This window comes from Vipera ursinii, assembly GCF_947247035.1.
Source record: "Vipera ursinii genome assembly, chromosome: 3".
In the NCBI taxonomy this organism is placed as follows: Eukaryota; Metazoa; Chordata; class Lepidosauria; order Squamata; family Viperidae; genus Vipera; species Vipera ursinii.
In genome coordinates, this window is record NC_139516.1 from 68,214,806 (window position 1) to 68,235,427 (window position 20,622).

The window sequence follows — 20,622 nt, forward strand, 5'->3', positions numbered from 1 at the left end:
ATTGCCAATTACCATTAAAAGGTACAACATACAAGCACACACAAAAACCATTGGAAAATAAAATATCCTGTTTTCCTTAATGTGCAAGGAAACATTTGTTACAATAGAAATGCTCACTACTGTTTTAGTTTATTTAAAATGGGACCGTAGCCAAATGTCTTCATATTTCAAGAAAATAAAAAGGATGATGTTTAACGTAAAACTGTTATTTTCATACTGTTTATTTGATCTATGTTGCACAAATAAATAAATACTCTTAATTGCTGTAGTAACAGACAACTTATAGCTACCAAGAACCAATAATAACACTTAAGTGTTCAAAGGTTTGGATTCGGAAACATGTATTAGGAAATTACTATAATAATACAAATGAGTTTATGTCTCTTCAGGAAATTCCCCTTTTTACAATAAATGGAGGTTATTTTTTATTTTCTAATTATGCACTCTGCTAATAAAAACTCAAGGATTATGAGATACAGTGAGAACATGCATTCCTACTACTACTACTACTGCAGCTGCTGCTGTTGGGGGCCAGAGTCAACTGTCAGCCTGTCAATAACTCATAATCTACTGGAATTCTCCTTTATTGTTATTAGGTAAAAAAGGTAAAGGTTCCCCCGCACATGCGTGCTAGTCATTTCTGACTCTAGGGGCCCCTGCTCATCTCCGTTTCAAAGCCGAAGAGCCAGCGCTTGTCCGAGGACATCTCTGTGGTCATGTGGCCGGCATGACTGGATGCCAAAGGCGCACGGAACGCTGTTACCTTCCCACCGTAGTGGTCCCTATTTTTCTACTTGCATTTTTATGTGCTTTCGAACTGCTAGGTTGGCAGAAGCTGGGATGAGTAACAGGCGCTCACTCTGCTACGCGGCACTCGGGATTCAACCCGCCAAACTGCCGACCTTCTGATCGACAAGCTCAGCGTCCTAACCCACTGAGCCACCGCGTCCCTTTGTTATTAGGTAGTGGTACTTAAAAGTTTATGAACCCTTTTGAATTTTCTGATAATAACGGGAAATATAATCGTATTAACAAACTGTTAATCAATCTTCCTCTGGGGAGTTCATTCCTGTTTGCAGGGACGTCCCCGATGGAAAAGAGAATGCATAAGCCATTAAGCAGATGCTTCACTTGACTCCACCAGGACCCTGCTTTATCTAGGATTCTTATTGGTGAACTCACATCTACTATTCTCATGCTCGGTGCACGAGGAAAGCTGAGCATTAACGAGAAGAGAGATTTCATCTGTTGGCTTAAATAGTAACACTGAACACTCTACTCTGCACTACCTGAGCAAGATGAGAAGATACTCACTTTTTGGCAATCAGTGCTCATATCTAACTAGATCCCAGCAACTGTTTCTCTGTACCAGCATCCTAAGCAAGACTATTCTCTGTAACAGGTTACGTAGTGACACTCCATGACTTAGTAGCAGAGTTAATCCATGCTTCCTGAGACAATATTGCCTCTATGGATCTGTGGTGGGACTGAGGGCTGGCTGCTTTTTCATTGGTAGATCCCTAGCAGCCACTTGCCTCTCAAAGCCCAGAGGAATGCTGTCTCCTAGACATTAACTCATCTGGGTTATATTCATAGCAGGTCATTGACTCACCTGAGAAAGTCATACCTCCGCTTCATGTTAGGAATACGTAAAATGCTCTGACATCAAATAGTACTTTCAATAAAATACATTTGTGGTGAGTGAAATTTAAAAAAACAACAACAACGCTGGCTTTTTCATGTTTAAACTTTCTGGCCATTTTAAATGCCATGTTGTGGGTTGTTATACTATCATTTATGTGCAAGTTTCTTTTTCCAAACTTTTCCCCATGTAGCTAGTATAGCAGTCATTCCTGCTACTACTGGTTTATGCTGAATGGAATAAGAGGAGGAGAGAGTTGGAAGGAAAGCAACAGATAAGTACATGGCCAAATGGAATGAGACTGCTGCAGGCGTGCTGGACATCTTGGGAAAACACTTTGGTCTTTTAAAAAAAATCTTTTCTGCATCAAAAGTACATATGGATGAACAAGTTACATTGTTCATAAGCATACATTCTTGCTTATGCGCTCTGCGGCATTTTGCAGGCAAATAATGCAAAAAGTGTGCTTGTGTGTTCATACATGCATTACTATGCTTTGCACAGTTACTAATGCTATCTTGGTTTGTTTGTTGAGCTTTGGGGTGCACCCCTATTCTGTGTAGCATCTAGCATTCTACTAAAGCTGGGCTTCCGGGTATTATTAAGATTGCCAAATCTCTCTCAGCTTATTGAGTGTTTAGGATGCACTTTGTGCATGCTCTTGTGCTGTACTGTTGAGTTTTCAGATTGTGTTTCAAAATGCCAAGGATGAAGAAACTATATTGCTTTCTCACTGGCAGCAAATAACCTGTTTTTTGTTCTGTACTGCACTAAGTTTTGTTGCTCAACTTCTGCTGATTCAGCTCCAAACATGTATGCTTCTTTCATCCCTTAAGCCGTTCAGAGTGCATTTTTCTTCCTAGCTGAACAACCTAAGACAGCACTATTTGTTGTTTTTCTTACTGCTGTACTCTTCAATAAAGTTATATTTATTAATATAAGTGTTACAAGCATCAGGGCTGCAGTGCAAACTGCAGTCCACTTGCTCTGATGATACAACAGTAGCAAACAAGGGAGTAACATTTATTTCATAGAATAAGAGGGTGAGTAGGCCACTAGGCAACTCAGAATCATCCACTTTTCAGTGATGCTGAAGCACAGGGCTGCCATCTTAAATTCCAATATAAATCAGCCTGGGATGATACAATACTGATTCTGTATTATATGTAAATTTTGTTTGACGATAAGATGACCATGGTCTTGAAAATACTATATACTTAAATGAGTACAACCTTATCTTGACTTAATAAGGAATAAACAACATTTAACTTGATGAACATTACTTCATGAAAATTTGTTCTAACTAGCACTGGTCTAGCACAACATGATTTTACAAAATTACAAAAGCAAACTAAAATATATTCTGGAATATGTTCTGAAATATGACCGTCTGATCAAGGATGAATGAAATGCATTTCTAAAAACAAACACCAAACTGTACATTCCCTCTGAATAATGCAAGGATGGAATTACAACCTGTGAATATACAATTGGGATAAAGAATGCTTTTTTGAATATATCATATATGCAACAGTACAAATTGGTGCCATTTGGGAATCACCCATTTGCAGAGAAAATAATTATGATCACATTTGAGTTATTTTTCCATTGACTAATTAAACCAAGTGAACACTTTTGAAACATTTTTTCCTAAATATTACATTACAAATGTAATGCTATCAGAGGTCTATAATTCTTGCAAAAATTCCCGTTACATGATTTTCTATATTATACTTTAGAAGCATTAATGTCTCCTCACCTTAGCCAATGAGAGATTTCAGGAATGCAAAGCTATCGTCAGGTTGGAGATTCTCTGCAAAACAAGAACAACTCACTCTTAACGTGGTGTTTTAACACACTCATGTTTCAGTTCTTCTCACTTATTAATGGGCTATAACAGAGTACAACCTATGACTAAATTCAAATAAATGTGAAGATTGAGGATTTTTCAGCTGAACAGCAGTGGCCAGAATGGATATTTACTTTTATAGGATTATTGGTATCTTATAATTATGAAACTGAACAAAAATAACCAAAACCCAAAATCCAATATTATTCCCATTCCATTCCCATTGCATTAGTCATTTTGTCCTGCTTTTTATTTCAGAGAAAAGGACCTCTTTTGTTAAAACTTTTTTTTTGCACTTTCCCTCCCCCCCCTTTCCCCCCCTCACAAGTAGGAAGATAGAGGTAACGTGGGACCTTCTACTTCAAGTGGGATTTGTAACTATTGGGTAGTCAGTAATCTCATCCATATCACAAGAGTTCACAAGCTCTCTAAAACTTTATTCTGGATGTTTGCTTTGATTTTTGCAAGTGCATGCAAAGTTTGAGCATTTTCAGCCATGTGCAACTCCAAAATGGATAAAGAAAGCAGAGACAGGGGGGGAAAAAGTCACTTGACTGCAGTTATAAAACCTCTCTTTTCTTAAATGTGCCAGAATAATTTTTCTCCATAACCCTCAACCACAGTTAAAATCTTTAGACTATTCATTATGGTTCTTTTTATAGTATTTTTATTTAATAAAACCTATTAAGACTACCATACAAATCTCTTTACTTATGCTTTTATCTTTTAACTGATCAATTTTTATATTGCTGACATCTCCTCTTCACCATTTGCTCATTTAAAAATTCATAGTACATGAACTACGTCTCTGGAGAAAATGTCTATAAAATTTGTTACAGCTGGCAAATGTGTATGAGTCAGTGATAGCACATGACTAAATGCTTCACAGAAAATAAAACTTGTTTCTGTAGTAAGCAGAACTGTTTAAATGTTATTTATTTTTATGTTTCAAAGAAAATATATTGTGAAGTGCTGCATTGATTTAATACGCAACATTGTCTGTGTACACGCTGTACAAGGAAAATTTATGAAACCTTTGCACAACTCCTTTAATTGAATTTTCCAAATCTCTCACCACACACAAATAATCAATATCTTCTGCAGAGAAAACCAGTCAGAATTATTACCATCTTTCTTTTCAATTTTGTTGTCATCAGCACATAAAGAGCACCTGGATATTTGTAATGTCTGGATAGCAAGTTATTTACACCTCTTTAAAAGTAATTGCTATTAATCGCCTCCGTTGTGCCTTCCCACACCCTGTTTTATTTTAAATAACCATTACATGTCTGAAAGAAAAGAAACAGGTATTCTTTTTGAGCGTTTGTAGTCATGAAGGAATGCAGTACTGATAACATTTTATAATTTAAGTTTTCATTTCACTTGATATTCATATTCCTATATTATTGTAAGGTTCGCTGAAAAAAAACCCTATAAGAAATAAGAGCATACAACAATTGGATCCAAGTTCATGAGGCAATCTTGAAAGGTTTGCCTATAAAAAATGCAATTTGGTAAACTAGTGTATGTCTGGGTGCATTTGCATAGTTGATTTTGAATATAACTGAAGATATTCAGGTAAATATTTTCTGTAAATGTGTATCATGGCCAACATGATAAGTAACATTTAATCTTAAAAGTATAGAACATTAATCCACACTGGAAACATTCAATTTGCTTTCAAAATATCTAACATTACTGTAAACTATGATGCTACATACTTCAAATGTGGTATTTTAAAACTGAAATCTTAACTACTGCTAGGCCAAAGATTAAAATGACCACATTTTATACAGTGAAAAAAGTGTTATATCCTACAATATTCAGAAGTCAAAAGAATAATGGAGGACTAACCATTTTTCTTCCCACTAAGTAGCATTTCTCTGCTAGACAGATTAAAATCTCACCTAAAGCAAAAAATGCCACACAAAATCAATACAGCCCAAACTTAGTTCTTACAAAATAATTTCAGGAGTGGTTCAGACTTCAAAGGAAAGTGAAACCACAGTATTGTTCTCCTATTGAACTCTTGAGTTTACCTCTGAGTAGGCATGCATGGGTTTGCAATGCAGTTTCAGTCTTACATCATGCTATTGGAATTTATTTCTCAGAAATAAATAACAACATCAGCCATATTGAACACACTGGGGATTACTTTTGACTACACTGGTATGAAAGCATGAAGCGACTGGGCCAAAGCCAAAAGGACGCTCAGCTGTGGATGTATCTGGTGGTGAAAGGAGAGTCTGATGCTGTAAAGATTTTTTCTCCATAGGAACCTGTTGAAGAAGACTCCTGCGAGTCCCTTGGACTGCAAGATCAAACCGGATTGATCTCTAGAGGAGATCAATCCAGACTGCTCCTTAGAAGGCCAGATCCTTCTAAAGCATGCCAAGTTGAAACTCAAATACTTTGGCCACTTAATGAGAAGGAAGGACTCACTGGAGAAGAGCCTAATGCTGGGAAAGGTTGAGGGGCAAGTGAAGAAGGGGACGACAGAGAATGAGGTGGCTGGATGGAGTCACTGAAGCAGTAGGCGTGAGCTTAAATGGACTCCAGAAGATGGTAGAGGACAGGAAGGCCTGGAGGAACGTTGTCCATAGGGTCACGATGGGTCGGACACGACTTCGCAACTAACAACACTACTTGTATGGGATTGACTCTAGGAATGTATTAAAATTGTAAAAAAAATTAAGAAAAATATTGTAACAAATACCACAACAAATCCTATCTTATAGGTAAGCAGGTTTGATTTGCAAGTTGAAAAAAACTTTAATAGAAAGAAATGCAGAAAGGTTATTAAATAACATTTTAAAAAGCCTATTATACTGACTAAATTTATAAAATGCACTACTAAGTTACAAAACGATTTACTATGATCCAGTTTTCCATGATTCAGGTGTGTGGGACTATAATGCCCATTATCTCCAGCCAATGATACTTTGAATCCCTTACAGAGCAATTTCAGAATATACCTTTTTTAATGGAGAAGATAATAATGTATAAGGAAACTGCTATGACCAGCAAGTCTGTGGTCTACACTTTCAGATGATGTAGGACTTGGCCAACCTTGGTTAGATTGGGAAGTCAAGCAGATTTAGGCCACATGAGCATTTGAGTGGGAGAACATGACCAACTGATGTAGGTAACTCTGAACAAAAGGGATTAATGGTCTACCTTGGTATATGACACTTTTTATCTTCTCATGTGAAAATGTCATGTCTAAAGCAATGCTTTTCACTATTAGCAACTTTTAAGACAAGAACACTGACTGGGGAATTCTAGGAGTTGACGTCCACCTACCTTAAAGCTTCCAAGGTTGACAAACAATTGTCTTTGTGGTTTATCTTGCTCTAAATATCAGGTCTAGACACCATTTGCCTTTTACCTGTCCAAAGATTCCATTCTACCTTTTTGGGATCAACAGCTGCAACCGAGGCAATATACAATTGTGGCAAATGGCAAACTGACTGGGGGAGCAAGCAAAGCCTGCTAGCTTTACATTGCTTGATTTTTTTCACAACAGAAAGCTAGATTCGATGGATTATCCAAAGCAGACTAAATGCAATACAATAATACTGGAAAACTCGGAAGGCAGCTTTACAAAAAAAAAAGAAAAAGAAAAAGACTGCAAAACTCCATTGCTTTGTCTTGGAGATGGCAAACCCATTTGTAACAGATCCTTCTGTTTTCTAATCAATTGGGAATTTGCCCAGTGGATAAGCACCACTTTTTCTATCTGGCACAAGACACAAGCCTCTCCCAAGTGATCAAGTACTATCCGGGACTCAGCAGGATAAAGGTTAATTGTGTTTGGATTTGCTCCTCCAAATGCCGAAACACAAATTCCCTTTGGAAACATGCGGCACCCATCCTACACATAGACATGGCATGCTTTAGACAGCAGCAACGCAACTCGATTTCATCTCCTGGCAGCTGCTCTCAAGTTTGCTTACACTGTCTTCAAAAAACATTTTGTTTACTGTAAATGCTAGTCATGGGCAAACAATGGTGCTTTTTTATGCTGCGAAAATGATATACTAAGATCTACATAATGCTGTCCATTGATGAAGGAATGCTCTGAATTAAGTTGTTTTAAGTAGAGGTTGTTTATGTAAAGTAAATAAATTTCATGCCTCACCATGTGATGATAACGTGACATTCTATCAGTACCAAGCCAAAGAACAGTCATAAGTTTTATGTCCTTAGCGTAACTAATTAAAAAATAATTATAGAAAACAACATCCAAAAGTAAAAAAAGCAAAATAAAACACTATGTTCCTTCTTCAGTTGCCCTTCCCTCCTTGCTGTTATTTTTGACACAGCCATTCTTATCAGGACAACAAAATATATACCATTGCAGCAGATAAAACCAATGTTGTTCAAATCTAAAAAAAAAAATTGTGTTCCACAACCAATTTCATACACCATGCTAAATTCTATGTGCTTTTGAGGGGCGGGAAGGAGTGTTAAATATGCCTTTAGCATTCAAAATGGAAGAAATCTTCTCAGTTCAACATCTCTTCAATCGCTGTTCTTGAACACTTAAACAATCAATGCTTTGTTCTGTGTTTGTGTTAATTGACTACTACATTGAAAGGAGGTTCTCAGGAGACTATGATATTGATAAATAAGCTTGGAATTTACTATCATGAGATGTTGTGCTGGATAACAGCCTGACTGGCTTCACAAAAAGGTTGGACCAATGGCTATTGGCCTAGATCAGGGGTAGGCAACCTTGGCTCTTTTATGACTCATGGACTTCAACTGCCAGAATTCTGGGAGTTGAAGTCCACGAGTCATAAAAGAGCCAAGGTTGCCTACCCCTGGCCTAGATCATGCGTGTTAAACTCGATCACATCATGTGATGTATCGTGATGTGGTTTTTTTGCCTTTGCGGAGCCTGCACATGACACATCTGGCCCGCAGGCTGCCAGTTTGAAACCCCTGTCCTAAATGAAGTGTGTCATAAAGGCCATGGAAGACTAGTGGGTTTCTTGGTGCAGTTGGCTGGCCACTGTGAGAACAGCCTGCTGGACTAGATGGGCCAAGAATCCAATCCTGCTTAATTTTTTAGTTCTTTTCATTAGCTAATGGCCAGTTTTTTAAAATAACGTCTGATTTCAAGACCAGAAGGTTTCCATCATGTTAACATTCTTGATCTCAACTAGCAACTTTGATCTGCTTGTGTCGTCACTGGATCTTCAGATTTCTCTGAAAACATAAAAATTTCAGTGTTAGCCATAGATGATACAATAGATTTACTTTCCTCATAGCTATGCTATACATTAGTAAATGTTTGCTTGATTTCCCCACCCGAACAAGAGAGAAAAGAGAAGAAAAAGGACATAGCACTATCCTCCAAGCTTGTATAGTTTCTCTTTCTAACACTCCTGACCTAAGGAATTCATAGGTTGAAACCACAGTTTGACCTAGTTTTCCAGCTGTGGTTTGAAGTCTAGCTATAATTATAAAATAAGGAAAGCTTTTGTATTACGTTCTTTGTTTAGTGAAAAGGGACATATTTCTGAGTAAAGCTTCAAACTTACGATAAATATTAAGGAAATACTGAAAAAACAGAAGCACAATCAGAAAAAGGAAAATTAAGAGAACACCAATAATAATGAAAGTAAACGTTACAAAATAAAGTGATCCAGGTTAAACTGACACAGTAGTAGCTAGGCCTGTGATCCAACAGGTACAGGTGGCTAAAATGACCACGGCCAAGAGAAGTTTCGACAGTAACTCTTAAGTCAGATTTAACTAATTGCCCTTGCGTCATTCTATTCCATATCAAACAAAGATAGTAACACGTCTCACTACATATATATTTATTATTTATTAAATTTATAGGCTGTCTAGCTCCCTGATAAGGCAGCCCTGGGTGGCTTACAAAAAAAAATAAAAAGATGGATTTTAAAAACAATTAAAATTTTAAAAACGATATCAAAACTGGAACCAAGGAAATACATGACACGGGGATGAGATCTTCTTATCCCATCAACCACCTCCAGAGGTGAGTGCCCCATTCAAGGCCCAGGCCAACCAGCAAAGCCAAGTTTTAATACCCTTCCAGAAAGTGAAAAGGGTGGGAACAGTTCTCACCTTGGGTGTAGATGTAAAATTTATATGAGGAATGATGTCAGGCTGAAGACGTCAGGAGCTGGGATGGAGTTAAAAGCAGTACTAGTTTATTTCATGCTATCTATGCACAAGAATCTGATATACAGGGGAAATTGGCGGTAGATAAGTGTCAACGGAATTCACGGGGAGGAGGGGGGGCTGGACCTAGTCTCTTGTGGGAGCATAGCAAAACTCAAACTTGTGACGTGTTTGACTCTGCCCTCTGGCTCAGCTTGGTCATCCTCTACAGATGAGCAACCTTTGGGCCCTGAAGTCCCCAGCATCTTCTTGGTCACACCTTAGGAACTGCTTTTGCACACTGCAGAAGACGAACCCCCTTACACAAAAGCTAGCAAAGGGAAAGGATTCTTAGTCTTGTCTGCTATGAATAAATGGGAGTCCTCGTGGCTTCCCATTGCTCCCAGCAAATCAACTAGTGGCAGAGATATAGCAAAAAGCAGATTTTTTTTAAAAAAAGAAGACAAGTAGCAAAAGCAGAGAAAGAAAATCCAAGCTAAACCATTATTGGCTTTTACCAATGGGGCTCCAGGTTTTGCAATCAATTGATTAGTGCAGTATTTTTCAGCCTTGGCAGCATGAAGAAGAACTCCCAGAATTCCCCAACCAGCCATGCATTAGTGGCTTGCCTGGAACCACAAAGAGTTATGAGATTTTCAGCAAGCCACATATATCAACCGGAGGCTGTGTTCAATCTTTGGGCCATGCTCATTCCCGCTTTACATAGCTGGACTCTCTAATAAACTACATTTCATTGCTACTGTGGTAGTCCTATCATTAAAGTAAATTTTAAACAGCAACACCATTTACTAAATATAATGTTTGATTAAGAACTGAAAAGTCCATCCTAAAGATTTCTATATACAGACACAAAGCATGTATAAAAGAACGTAGTAAGATTTGGGGGGGAGAAACAAGGCTAGAATGCTATACGTTCAGTACATGTTAACAATAAAGAATGAGAAAACTCCACTCAACACATCTGACACCCAGCAAGCTAAGTCTTCATTGCTGAAATGTCCTTTATTCTGTTTCTTTTAAAAACTAAATCATAACCACAAGGGAAAACTAATCTATTTGATCAAGATGTGTGGATGCCTGTCTGGCACCAAGAACACACTGCTGAGCTACGGAGATTTCAGATATCAATAGAAATGCGAAATGACTTCAAGCTCAGGAAAAAAGAAGTATTGCCTTGAGTTTTAAGACACAAGATTGGGAACTAGCTCTCTTCTCAGTTCACTCTTTGCCTGTGAGGATAGACAAACTACTTATCTTCCTAGCCTTTAACCAAACTTTGTGAAAGAAAACACACATTCGGGTCCTGGCATAAGTCTTGCCTTGTCTTTTTAAGGAAAGTTCCACAGGACCCTGGACAAAGCGGATCATGCAATCCCCTTCCAGTTGAGTTTCACTATGGAACTGAGATGGCATTGGCCACATTCCTAGATGACCACAGGAGGGATCAGGATGAGAGTATAGTGTCCTTGGGTACTGCATTTCATGACAGAGAGCCAGTTTGTTGTGGTGGCTAAGATGCTACTTCTCGATCTCGCCTAGATATGAAAGCCGGCCAGTCCCTGTTTCAGCCCAACCAACGTGACAGGGTTGTATTTGTGGGGAAAATTGGAAGTGGGAGAACTAAGTACGAGCATTGTCTTGAACTGACCCAAAAAAAATGAAGGCAGGATAAATCAAATAAATACATTTTCCATATATAAAAAGATGACATAGAGCAAAAGACAAAGAGTGTTTCGATGTATAGGATATGGAATTGTGGTTTTAATATGAAAGAAGTCATATCCTAATTGAATGTTCAAAAAAATCTTCTTAAGAGCAAAACCTTACAGTCATCTGACGGGTGCTTTAATTTTGAGTCTGCACTAACAAGGAATTGGATTTGGTCTAAATAATCTTTCCATGAATCAGTGTAACACATGATATATTTACGTTTTCAAGGTGGATTTCCTTTTTCCTCCATCTCTCAAACTTGGATAACTTTAAGAAGAATCTCTGTGAAAATCTGATCAGAAATACTCCTTAAGACCATAGAAACAGATCATTTTATCTCACCAGCTCATAACCTCCTGATTTTAAGCCACTGAAGTGCATAACATGAAACAGAACTATAAGGTGCTTATTTTTAAATAAGATATGCTTAAACCTTCAGGTGGGTCAGCTAAGCATCTCATCTTTTTAAGTGCCTTGCTCAGATTGGACTTTGTAAAATAGAGTTCATTTGTCTCTGCAATGTGGCAAGGCTGTATTCATAAATGTTGAGTGCTCTCAAGTCCCCCCCCCAGTAATAGACATTAGAGAAATATTATCATTATTAAAGCCTTGGGTGGCACCAAGGTTGTACTGTACATGGAAAGATTTGAAGGTAAGAAATGGTGATGTGGGTACGACAGAAAAGATACAGAAGTGTGTATGTGTGTGTGTAAATCCAGGCATCCACAGACTGTAATCTCCTTAAATATGCTGCTTGCATGGCGTCAAGAACACTAAAAACATTGTTATGTTCTGGCTCCTATTTGTTGTAAGCTTCCCAAAGAGCACTGGGGGAAAAAAGGTAGCTTTTATTAAGATCAGTGAATTAAAGATGCCTGGGGGAGGGGGGGGGCAAAATAGCAGCATGTGTTTCCTTAAAGGGAGTTAAGTACTAAGTGGGGCTTAATCTGTATTAAAGACCAAGGATTCCACCAGCTATGAACTAATAGAGAGAATGGGGTTTGTGCAAAGTGCTCCTCATGAAAAAATGGCCATATCACTGCTGCTGCAGAAAACTGCACCACTGCCTTACCATAAAGGATAGCAACTAAAGTGCTCTAAGATCACATGGAGCCCCTAAAGCAGGGGAGTCCAACCGTGGCAACTTTAAGACTTGTGGACCAGAATTCCCAGAATTCCCCAACCGGCCATGCTGGACACTCCTGCTCTCACATCTTCCTGGTCACGATCACAGAATCACATTATCTTGCATTTTGTCCCACTCTTTCAAAATGGGAAACACAAACATGGTTGTATAAGTTGTATAAGTTATACAACATGGTTGTATAAGTCCTTCCAGGTTGACTCAGCCTTCCATCCTTCCGAGGTAGGTAAAATGAGGACCCAGATTGTTGGGGCCAATTAAGCTGACTTTGTAATAATGCCGCTTGGGGTGTGTGTGAAAGCCCTAATAAGCAGGCATATACATAGAATGAAGGCTACTGCTAAGCTTGTAAGCCGCCCTGAGTCTTCGGAGAAGGACGGGATATAAATGGAATTAAAATAAAATAAAAAATAAATAAAATAAAGATAGCATTTAAAAAAAAAGCAAGCAACTCCCCAAAGGCGTACATACTGTTTGGTTCTTCTACATGTATTCAACATTACAAAGAAAAAGTTTGTGGTAGGAAAATAAATTTCATAAGACAGATTTCTAAGTAAGCTGCACATTTGCATAAGGGCCACCAGGGAGTGCAAAACAGTTTCAAAATAGTGGTGGGCAGTGCTTTTTTTGTAAAAGAAAAAGGTGCCAGAACTCACACATGTCATACAACCCGCCTTGCCTACCCTACAAGGTTCCATCCAAAAAAGGTGCCGGAACTCCGTTCTAAGCGTTCTATGACAAAAAAAGCCCTGGTGGTGGGCTATAAGCACCTGGAGGGACGTGGTGGCTCAGTGGGTTAGGACGCTGAGCTTGTCAATCAGAAGGTCGGCAGTTTGGCGGGTCGAATCCCGAGTGCCGCATAGCAGAGTGAGCGCCTGTTACTCGTCCCAGCTTCTGCCAACCTAGCAGTTCGAAAGCACGTAAAAATGCAAGTAGAAAAATAGGGACCACTACCTTTGCTGCCCCTTCTCTCCGCTGCCTGGCCTGAACAAAGAGGAGCCGAAGGGAGCAGCTCTGCAAGGCTCTGCCGCTCCCTTCTCTCAGCAGCCTGGCCCGAACGAAGGGACGCCCCTTCATTCGGAATAGGCAGCGAAGGGGCGGCAGAGGCTTGCAGGGCTGGTAGAGGTGGCGGCAGTCCAGCGTTGTTTCTCCCCCTCGTGCATGTGTGTGTGTGTGTGTCAGACCCGCAGGAATGGCTAGTAAAGGTGGCGGCAGTCCGGCATTTGCGTTTCTCTGTGTGTCAAGCCCCGTGGGCCCGACACACAGGAAGGGAGGGAATGCCGGAATGCCGCTTCCCTACCAGCCATTCCCATGGGTCTGACACACACACACATGCACGAGGGGGAGAAACAACGCTGGACTGCCGCCACCTCTACCAGCTCTGCAAGCCTTTGCTGCCCCTTCTCTCCGCTGCCTGGCCTGAACAAAGAGGAGCCGAAGGGAGCAGCTCTGCAAGGCTCTGCCGCTCCCTTCTCTCAGCAGCCTGGCCCAAACGAAGGGACGCCCCTTCGTTCGGAACAGGCAGCGGAGAGAAGGGGCGGCAGAGGCTTGCAGAGCTGGTAGAGGTGGCGGCAGTCCAGCGTTGTTTCTCCCCCTCGTGCGTGTGAGTGTGTGTGTGTGTGTGTGTGTGTGTGTGAGACCCGCAGGAATGGCTAGTAAAGGTGGCGGCAGTCCGGCATTTGCGTTTCTCTGTGTGTCAAGCCCCGTGGGCCCGACACACAGGAGGGGGGGACGCCACCGCTTCCTTACCAGCCATTCCCGCGGGTCTGACACACGCACGCATGCATAAGGGGTGGAAACGCCGGACTGCCGCCACCTCTACCAGCCGTTCCCGCAGGTCTCTCTCTCTCTCTCACACACACACGCACGAGGAGGGAAACAACGCTTGACTGCCGCCTCCCTATCAGACCTTCCCTGCGGGATGTGCTGCCAGGAAGCCTGGCAGCCTGATGAGCGGACCCTGCGAACCGCGGCGGAGCCAGCTCCGGGATGCTGCCAGAGTCAACGAGCGGCTCGTCGTGGCACAGAATATAGATATGTGGCTAAGAAGGGGCCAAGCTTATACTTATACTCGGCTTATACTCGAGTCAATAACTTTTTCCAGTTTTTTGGGGTAAAATTAGGGGGTCTCGGCTTATACTCGAGTCGGCTTATACTCAAGTATATACAGTACATTAACTATATTTTATGTGCGCCCAAGACCATTCCTCTTCTTCACTCTATGTGGCGCAGGCAAACCAAAAGATTGGACAACCGTGTTCTAAAGAGTTCCTACTCAGGGCTTCCAATGAATTTGCGGATATGAAATAAATATTCCACCAATTGGTTCAGTTTGTGATACCCTACAGTAGTTGCTTTTGCACCAGCCAATCATCCCTGTTACAAATACAATTTCCTTCATGTGATCTCTTCAACTGTGTTGGACTTTACCTTCACCACTCCATACCACTTATTGCTGGGAGTTGAGGGAGAGTGCCAATTGGGGAAGCTTGTTAATAAAGTGAAAAAAATGGGAAGGAGGTTTTTGCAGTTCACCAGCAGTATGTGTCTTTCTCCTGGGGTGCCCAGGCACCTGCTTGGAGAAAACTGGGTTTGCTACTTCTGCTTCTGTGGTTCTCAATCCCTAAGAAAGGACATCAATATCACAAGGAGCTGTAGATTTTCCTTCACCTCATCAGCCAGAGGGGGAAGGTATATAAATAAGCATATTCAACATCACATTTGAAGTTTAAAAAATGAAACATCTGTCCAAGATATGTAGTTTCTTAGCATTTGATAAACTGCAAAATAACTAATACCAAACACAGCTCCTTAGACCATATCACTTTGGTTACACTAGGAGTCTCCAACCTTGGCAACATTAAGATCTATAGACATGGCTGCCTGGGGAAATTCTGGGAGTTGAATTCCACAGTTCTTAAAGTTGCCCTTGGGTTAGACCAGGGGTGTCAAACTTCCAGCCCATGAGCTGGATGTGTCATCTGGAAGCTGCGCCCACCCTATTGCCGGCAATGGCAAAACTCTCCTGATACGTTGCGCAATGTCACGTGACATCACGAGTTTGACATGTCTGGGTTAGACCCTAAAATGTGACAATGTGTTTTTATATATCTGCTTAAGTGCTTGGGGAAGAGAAGAAAGTTATATTATACTGCAAAGGGGTGGGTGGGATGGTGCCTTGTGAAACAGCGTGTCGAGAAATGGTATTCCCTATTAAGTTAGCCAGCAAAGCAAATGTTATACAATATTAAGGGGGGAAAAACATCACCTTGAGTAGAAAATCCAACAGCACCCAGTTTTCGCAGATTTCTCTTTCTGACTTGCTCAACTGAAGAAGAAACAATATTTAGATGTCACGAGAACACTACTTGTGTGATTCTGATGTACAAAACGGTGGTTATGTAACATCCAATGGAATCATTACATAAAAAACGTTGAATTAGATGCAGATTTCTTCATGGAATGACATTTCTCATAGAATGATAACAGAGGGTTCTAGGTAGACAGGAAACCAAGCCATTTTATTTACATGACCAGCTATAGGCATAAAAATCAAATTTTAAATACTAACCAAGGTCTCAGAGATTTTATGCTTAATAGACCCTAATAATCCAGTCTGTATGTTTTGTTATTTTTCACTATTGCAACTTTTGTCCAAATTATATTTTATCACAGTTTGTAGGGTTTTTTTTCCAGTTTTCTCATCTTACTTAAGGAAAAGAGAAGGGAAATCACCCTTAGACCTTATATCACTTCTATATTATCCCCATAAAGAAGAGCAGCAAATAGAATCTTAGTACATTTTACATAAATGCCAATAACGTACCTTAATTTAACATATGGACACCTTCAGTGGAGTTTAGGGGATGTCAGTGTTCTTCTGTTTTTTAAGTGCTTCAATCAAGTGACCCTCACTTGACACACTCACACCTGAAGCCCTTATAAACAGAAGAACACAGACACTGACATCCCCTAAGCTCCACTGAAGACGTTACCTAGCCAGGTAACAAAACGTTCAGAAACCAACCCACAAGCTCAGATAATGAACCTTGACCCTGGGTCTTATATATGAATGGGTTAGCAAGTTGAGAAATACAGTTAGGATGCCAAACCCGGGTCGTTTCATCTGTGAAGAATTAAACAGTAGGCTAATTTTTAACTTCCGCAACAGAACACTTATTTAAGGGTATAGTCCTATTTGCATGAGAGTGAGTCTCGCTAAATTTAATACTATATTTAACTAGATAAATACAGGATTGAGCTGGGTTGCCTTAAATAACTATTGTTGTCACTTATCTTTTGTCATTGTTTTGTTCCATGTAAAGTTTCTTTAGAGCCTTCAGAAGTTATAAAAAAATAAACCAATGAAGGGAAAATGGTACATATTACAATTATAGCTCCATAACAACTACAAGCCCTCCTACAAAACGTAAACTTTAAATTCTGTCAAAAAAACCTGGAATGAGATACAGTTCTTCTTACTCAGTTTCCTGGATTTTCTCACTTCAATTTTTAGGTTACCAGACTTGTTTGAAGTGCCCAGAATATTTTCCAGCTCTCTGGTGCCCTCTAAAGCCTGAAAAACAGGGTTTTTTTGGAAAAAGTTAATATCAGTGCTAAGGTTTTTAACCTAAAAACAACATTCCTTAAATCTTCCACTCTTTTCAATTAATAATGACTATACAAGTATACCATGTTACTAGTATGTGGTATTAGAAATAGGTCCAATATGATCAGCCAAATGAAGCTGAAAGTTAATTTCCTGACTATATTTGATAAGTTAGAAAACTGGAAAATCAGGAATTCCATTTTGGATATGAATTGAAGTTTTTGCCTGTTGGGGTAATCTTTGGATTATTTTAACATCTCTCCTAGAGCAAATCAGATCAAATGAAGGGTTCCCCATAACTCTGTCTTAATATCATGCACCAACATAGCCCAATGAAAATGCAGAAATGGTTGAACAGTGATTTCAATTCAGATGTCTCCCAATCCAAATTCATATTCAGATACTATATCAAAATTCAAACATTTTTTTGGGAGGGGTGCTAAGGGAAGCATCAGACTTTTAAAAAGGATATCAGAGGTTGCACTGCAAAAGAACAGGGTTACTTACACATTTTAAAGATGTTTTTACTATTATTACTTATAATTAATTGAATTATTTCAGTTACATTTTAGCACATTCACTTACAGTGACCCCCCACATTTTTTTTGATGATTACTAACTTTAAACAAAATTAAAAGTATGAGCAAAGCCACCCCCGAATCCTCTTACACACATGCACCTCTCAGATTGTGGAAGTAGCAGGTGAATGCAGAAAGGGGCAACTTGCTAGCAAAGAATTTGTGAGAATGTAGAGACCCCCCTAGAAAGACTAATGGGCAAAAAGAAAAACCTTAAGTAAGAGGAGGAAGATCCATAACCGAGATTATAGTCAGAAAAGAAATCTAAATCCAGAGCAAAACTGTAGCCTGAGCAAACATCTCAGATAATAATAATAATAATAATAATAATAATAATAATAATAATAATAATAATAATAATAATAAGAAGAAGAAGAAGAAGAAGAAGAAGAAGAAGAAGAAGAAGAAGAAGAAGAAGAAGAAGAAGAAGTAGTTGGAAGGGACCTTGGAGGTCATCTAGTCCAACCCCCTGCTCAGGCAGGAAACCCTATACCATTTTAGACAAATGGCTGTCCAGTCTCTCCTTAAAAACTTCCAGTGTTGGAGCATTCACAGCTTCTGGAGGCAGGTTGTTCCACTGGTTAATTGTTCTAACTGTCAGGAAGTTTCTCCTTAGTTCTAGGTTGCTTCTCTCCTTGACTAGTTTCCATCCGTTGCTTCTTGTCCTGCTTTCAGGTGCTTTGGGGAATAGCTTGACTCCCTCTTGTTTGTGGAAGCCCCTGAGATATTGGAACACTGCTATCATGTCCTCCCTCGTCCTTCTCTTCGTTAAACTAGAGATACCCAATTCCAGCAGCCGTTCTCACAAAGACAAAGGGAGAGAGTGGGGAACACACTCAGACTTATAAAATTCTGGTACTAAAACCTTATAAGGAATTGAGCATTAGCATGCATGACTTTGGTTCCCTACTCTGGTCTACCTTGAAGGGATGGCACAAGCACACCTATGCATCTATGGAGTGTTTAGTATTTCTACTGAACTCAACTCACAGTGTGAAAAGGAAGAACATAAAGACTCAACTGTAATAAAGAAAAAAAGATCAAGAGAACTGAATTCATTTGATAAAGCGGAAAAGAATAACGGTAGACCTTCAGATTGGTTAGTTTTTTTCGGATTTGCAGGAATCTTTCCAGGGAATGTTCAACTTCAGACTGCAATACCAAGAATCTAAGCAAAAAAAAAAAAAAGACAGATACAATATTAACGGTATGAAACAAGAATAAGCAAAATACAAACAAGAAAAACTAGACCTTCCATGTAAGATTGTGTTTTTAAGCAAACAGCCCCTCCCTACCCCAATTAAGGTTAAAATAACAGCCATATAAAGTTGCAACTATTTACATTATGGTATGCATCTGAAAAAAACTATTTCTAGTTCATCAGGTTTCTTCCTGGCTGCATTAAAATTGCAAACATGCTTCGGTATACTAATTTAGCATCTACTGTATATCTTACCCAGATATCCCAGTGTTAGTGCTGTACATAAGAATTCCAACCAAGCCCCATTCCAAATTCATGGTTGCTCAAGATCAAGGAGAAAGTAAACAGTGGATATAAGAACAGAGAAAAAGAACAATGGAAACCACAGCTCTATTCTGAAGGCCGTTAGAAGGTCGATACTTGACAGAAGGACTACACTGTACCAATATATTAAGTAAAAGCTCAAGTAGCAATTGCTTGCTCCGAACAGCTGAAACAATCAAACTGATATTATAGGATAAAGTTGAGGATTCCACAGATGTTGCTAAGCTACAACTCTTAACCTCTCTCATCATCAACCATATCGCATGGCATTGAACTGCCAAATCCAGTTCCACAACACTGGAAGGAATAACAATTTCTTGCAGGATTAGGCAATCCAGGTAATCCTGTATAACTGTTGAAACTATTCAAAGACCATTTGAATAGTATTGATGCTTGGTCCCCAAAGTTATGGCTGTTGCAGTATCGTCGAGGTCACATGCTCAAAATTCAGGCATGGTGGTTCACTCACACAAACAACTCATGACTTCAGGGGCGCTTCCAGTGTCCCCACCTCTGCCCGAGTGCTGCTTCAGTGGTGCTCGTAGTGCCAGCTGCACAAGGGCTGAAGTTGAGGCCTTTCAAAGAATCGTGAGAAGGGCACATGCAATTTGGAGAACAGTACATATATATAATAGGGACGCGGTGGCTCAGTGGGTTAGAACGCTGAGCTTGTCGATCAGAAGGTCAGCAGTTTGGCGGGTCGAATCCCGAGTGCTGCGTAACAGAGTGAGCGCCTGTTATTCGTCTCAGCTTCTGCCAACCTAGCAGTTCGAAAGCACGTAAAAATGCAAGTAGAAAAATAGGGACCACTACGGTGGGAAGGTAACAGCGTTCCGTGCGCCTTTGGCGTCTAGTCATGTCGGCCACATGACCACAGAGACATCCTCGGACAAGCTTTGAAATGGAGATGAGCACCGGCCCCTAGAGTCGAAAATGACTAGCATGCATGTGTGGGGGAACCTTTACCTTTTTACCTTACTTACACTTATTGGGGAAAAAAGAAGGCTGGGGCGGCCGGTGGCCGCCTTGCATAGGGCCAGGCCAGAGGTGCTTCAGCAGCAGCAGGAGAGAGAAAACAGCAAAGGTCACCTAGGTGCAGTAGGGCTGGTGAAACACAAGATAGAGTAGACACTTGGTGGCGGGGCAGCTGTGGCTTTGTGCAGTGGTGCTGGGTGGCTAGCTGCAGCATGGAGCTTGAGGCAGCACTCCGCCATGGTGTTGGCAGTGCTGGGGCTGAAGTAGAGGCCCAAGGCCAGCTGACTCTGCTGAAAGCATTGAACTTTTACGTCAGTCCCAGAGCTGCCACTGCTGCTGAAGTGTGTCACTATGCAGGGTGTCCAAAAGAGCAGGGGGAGGAGCTAGGCAAATGGGGGGACTCCAAGAGGAGAAAATCCCTTATTTTA

The 20,622-nt window shown here is 40.2% G+C and overlaps 1 protein-coding gene across 3 annotated transcripts in view; it reads right to left on the reverse strand.

Annotated features, from left to right (window-relative positions):
• ITGB3BP (integrin subunit beta 3 binding protein) overlaps positions 1 to 20,622 on the reverse strand; it is a 41,207-nt gene that overhangs the window by 648 nt on the left and 19,937 nt on the right. For 2 of the 3 annotated variants that reach the window (XM_083359914.1, XM_083359913.1), the window contains 4 exons: positions 18,784 to 18,862; positions 16,990 to 17,083; positions 15,776 to 15,835; positions 3,402 to 3,455 (listed from right to left, as the gene is read on the reverse strand). In XM_083359914.1, the coding sequence (XP_083216040.1) occupies positions 3,403 to 3,455; positions 15,776 to 15,835; positions 16,990 to 17,083; positions 18,784 to 18,862 (286 nt within the window). In that variant the 3' untranslated portion in view covers position 3,402. The remainder of the gene's footprint in view (positions 1 to 3,401; positions 3,456 to 15,775; positions 15,836 to 16,989; positions 17,084 to 18,783; positions 18,863 to 20,622) is intronic. The other variant, XM_083359915.1, reaches the window with a different exon arrangement.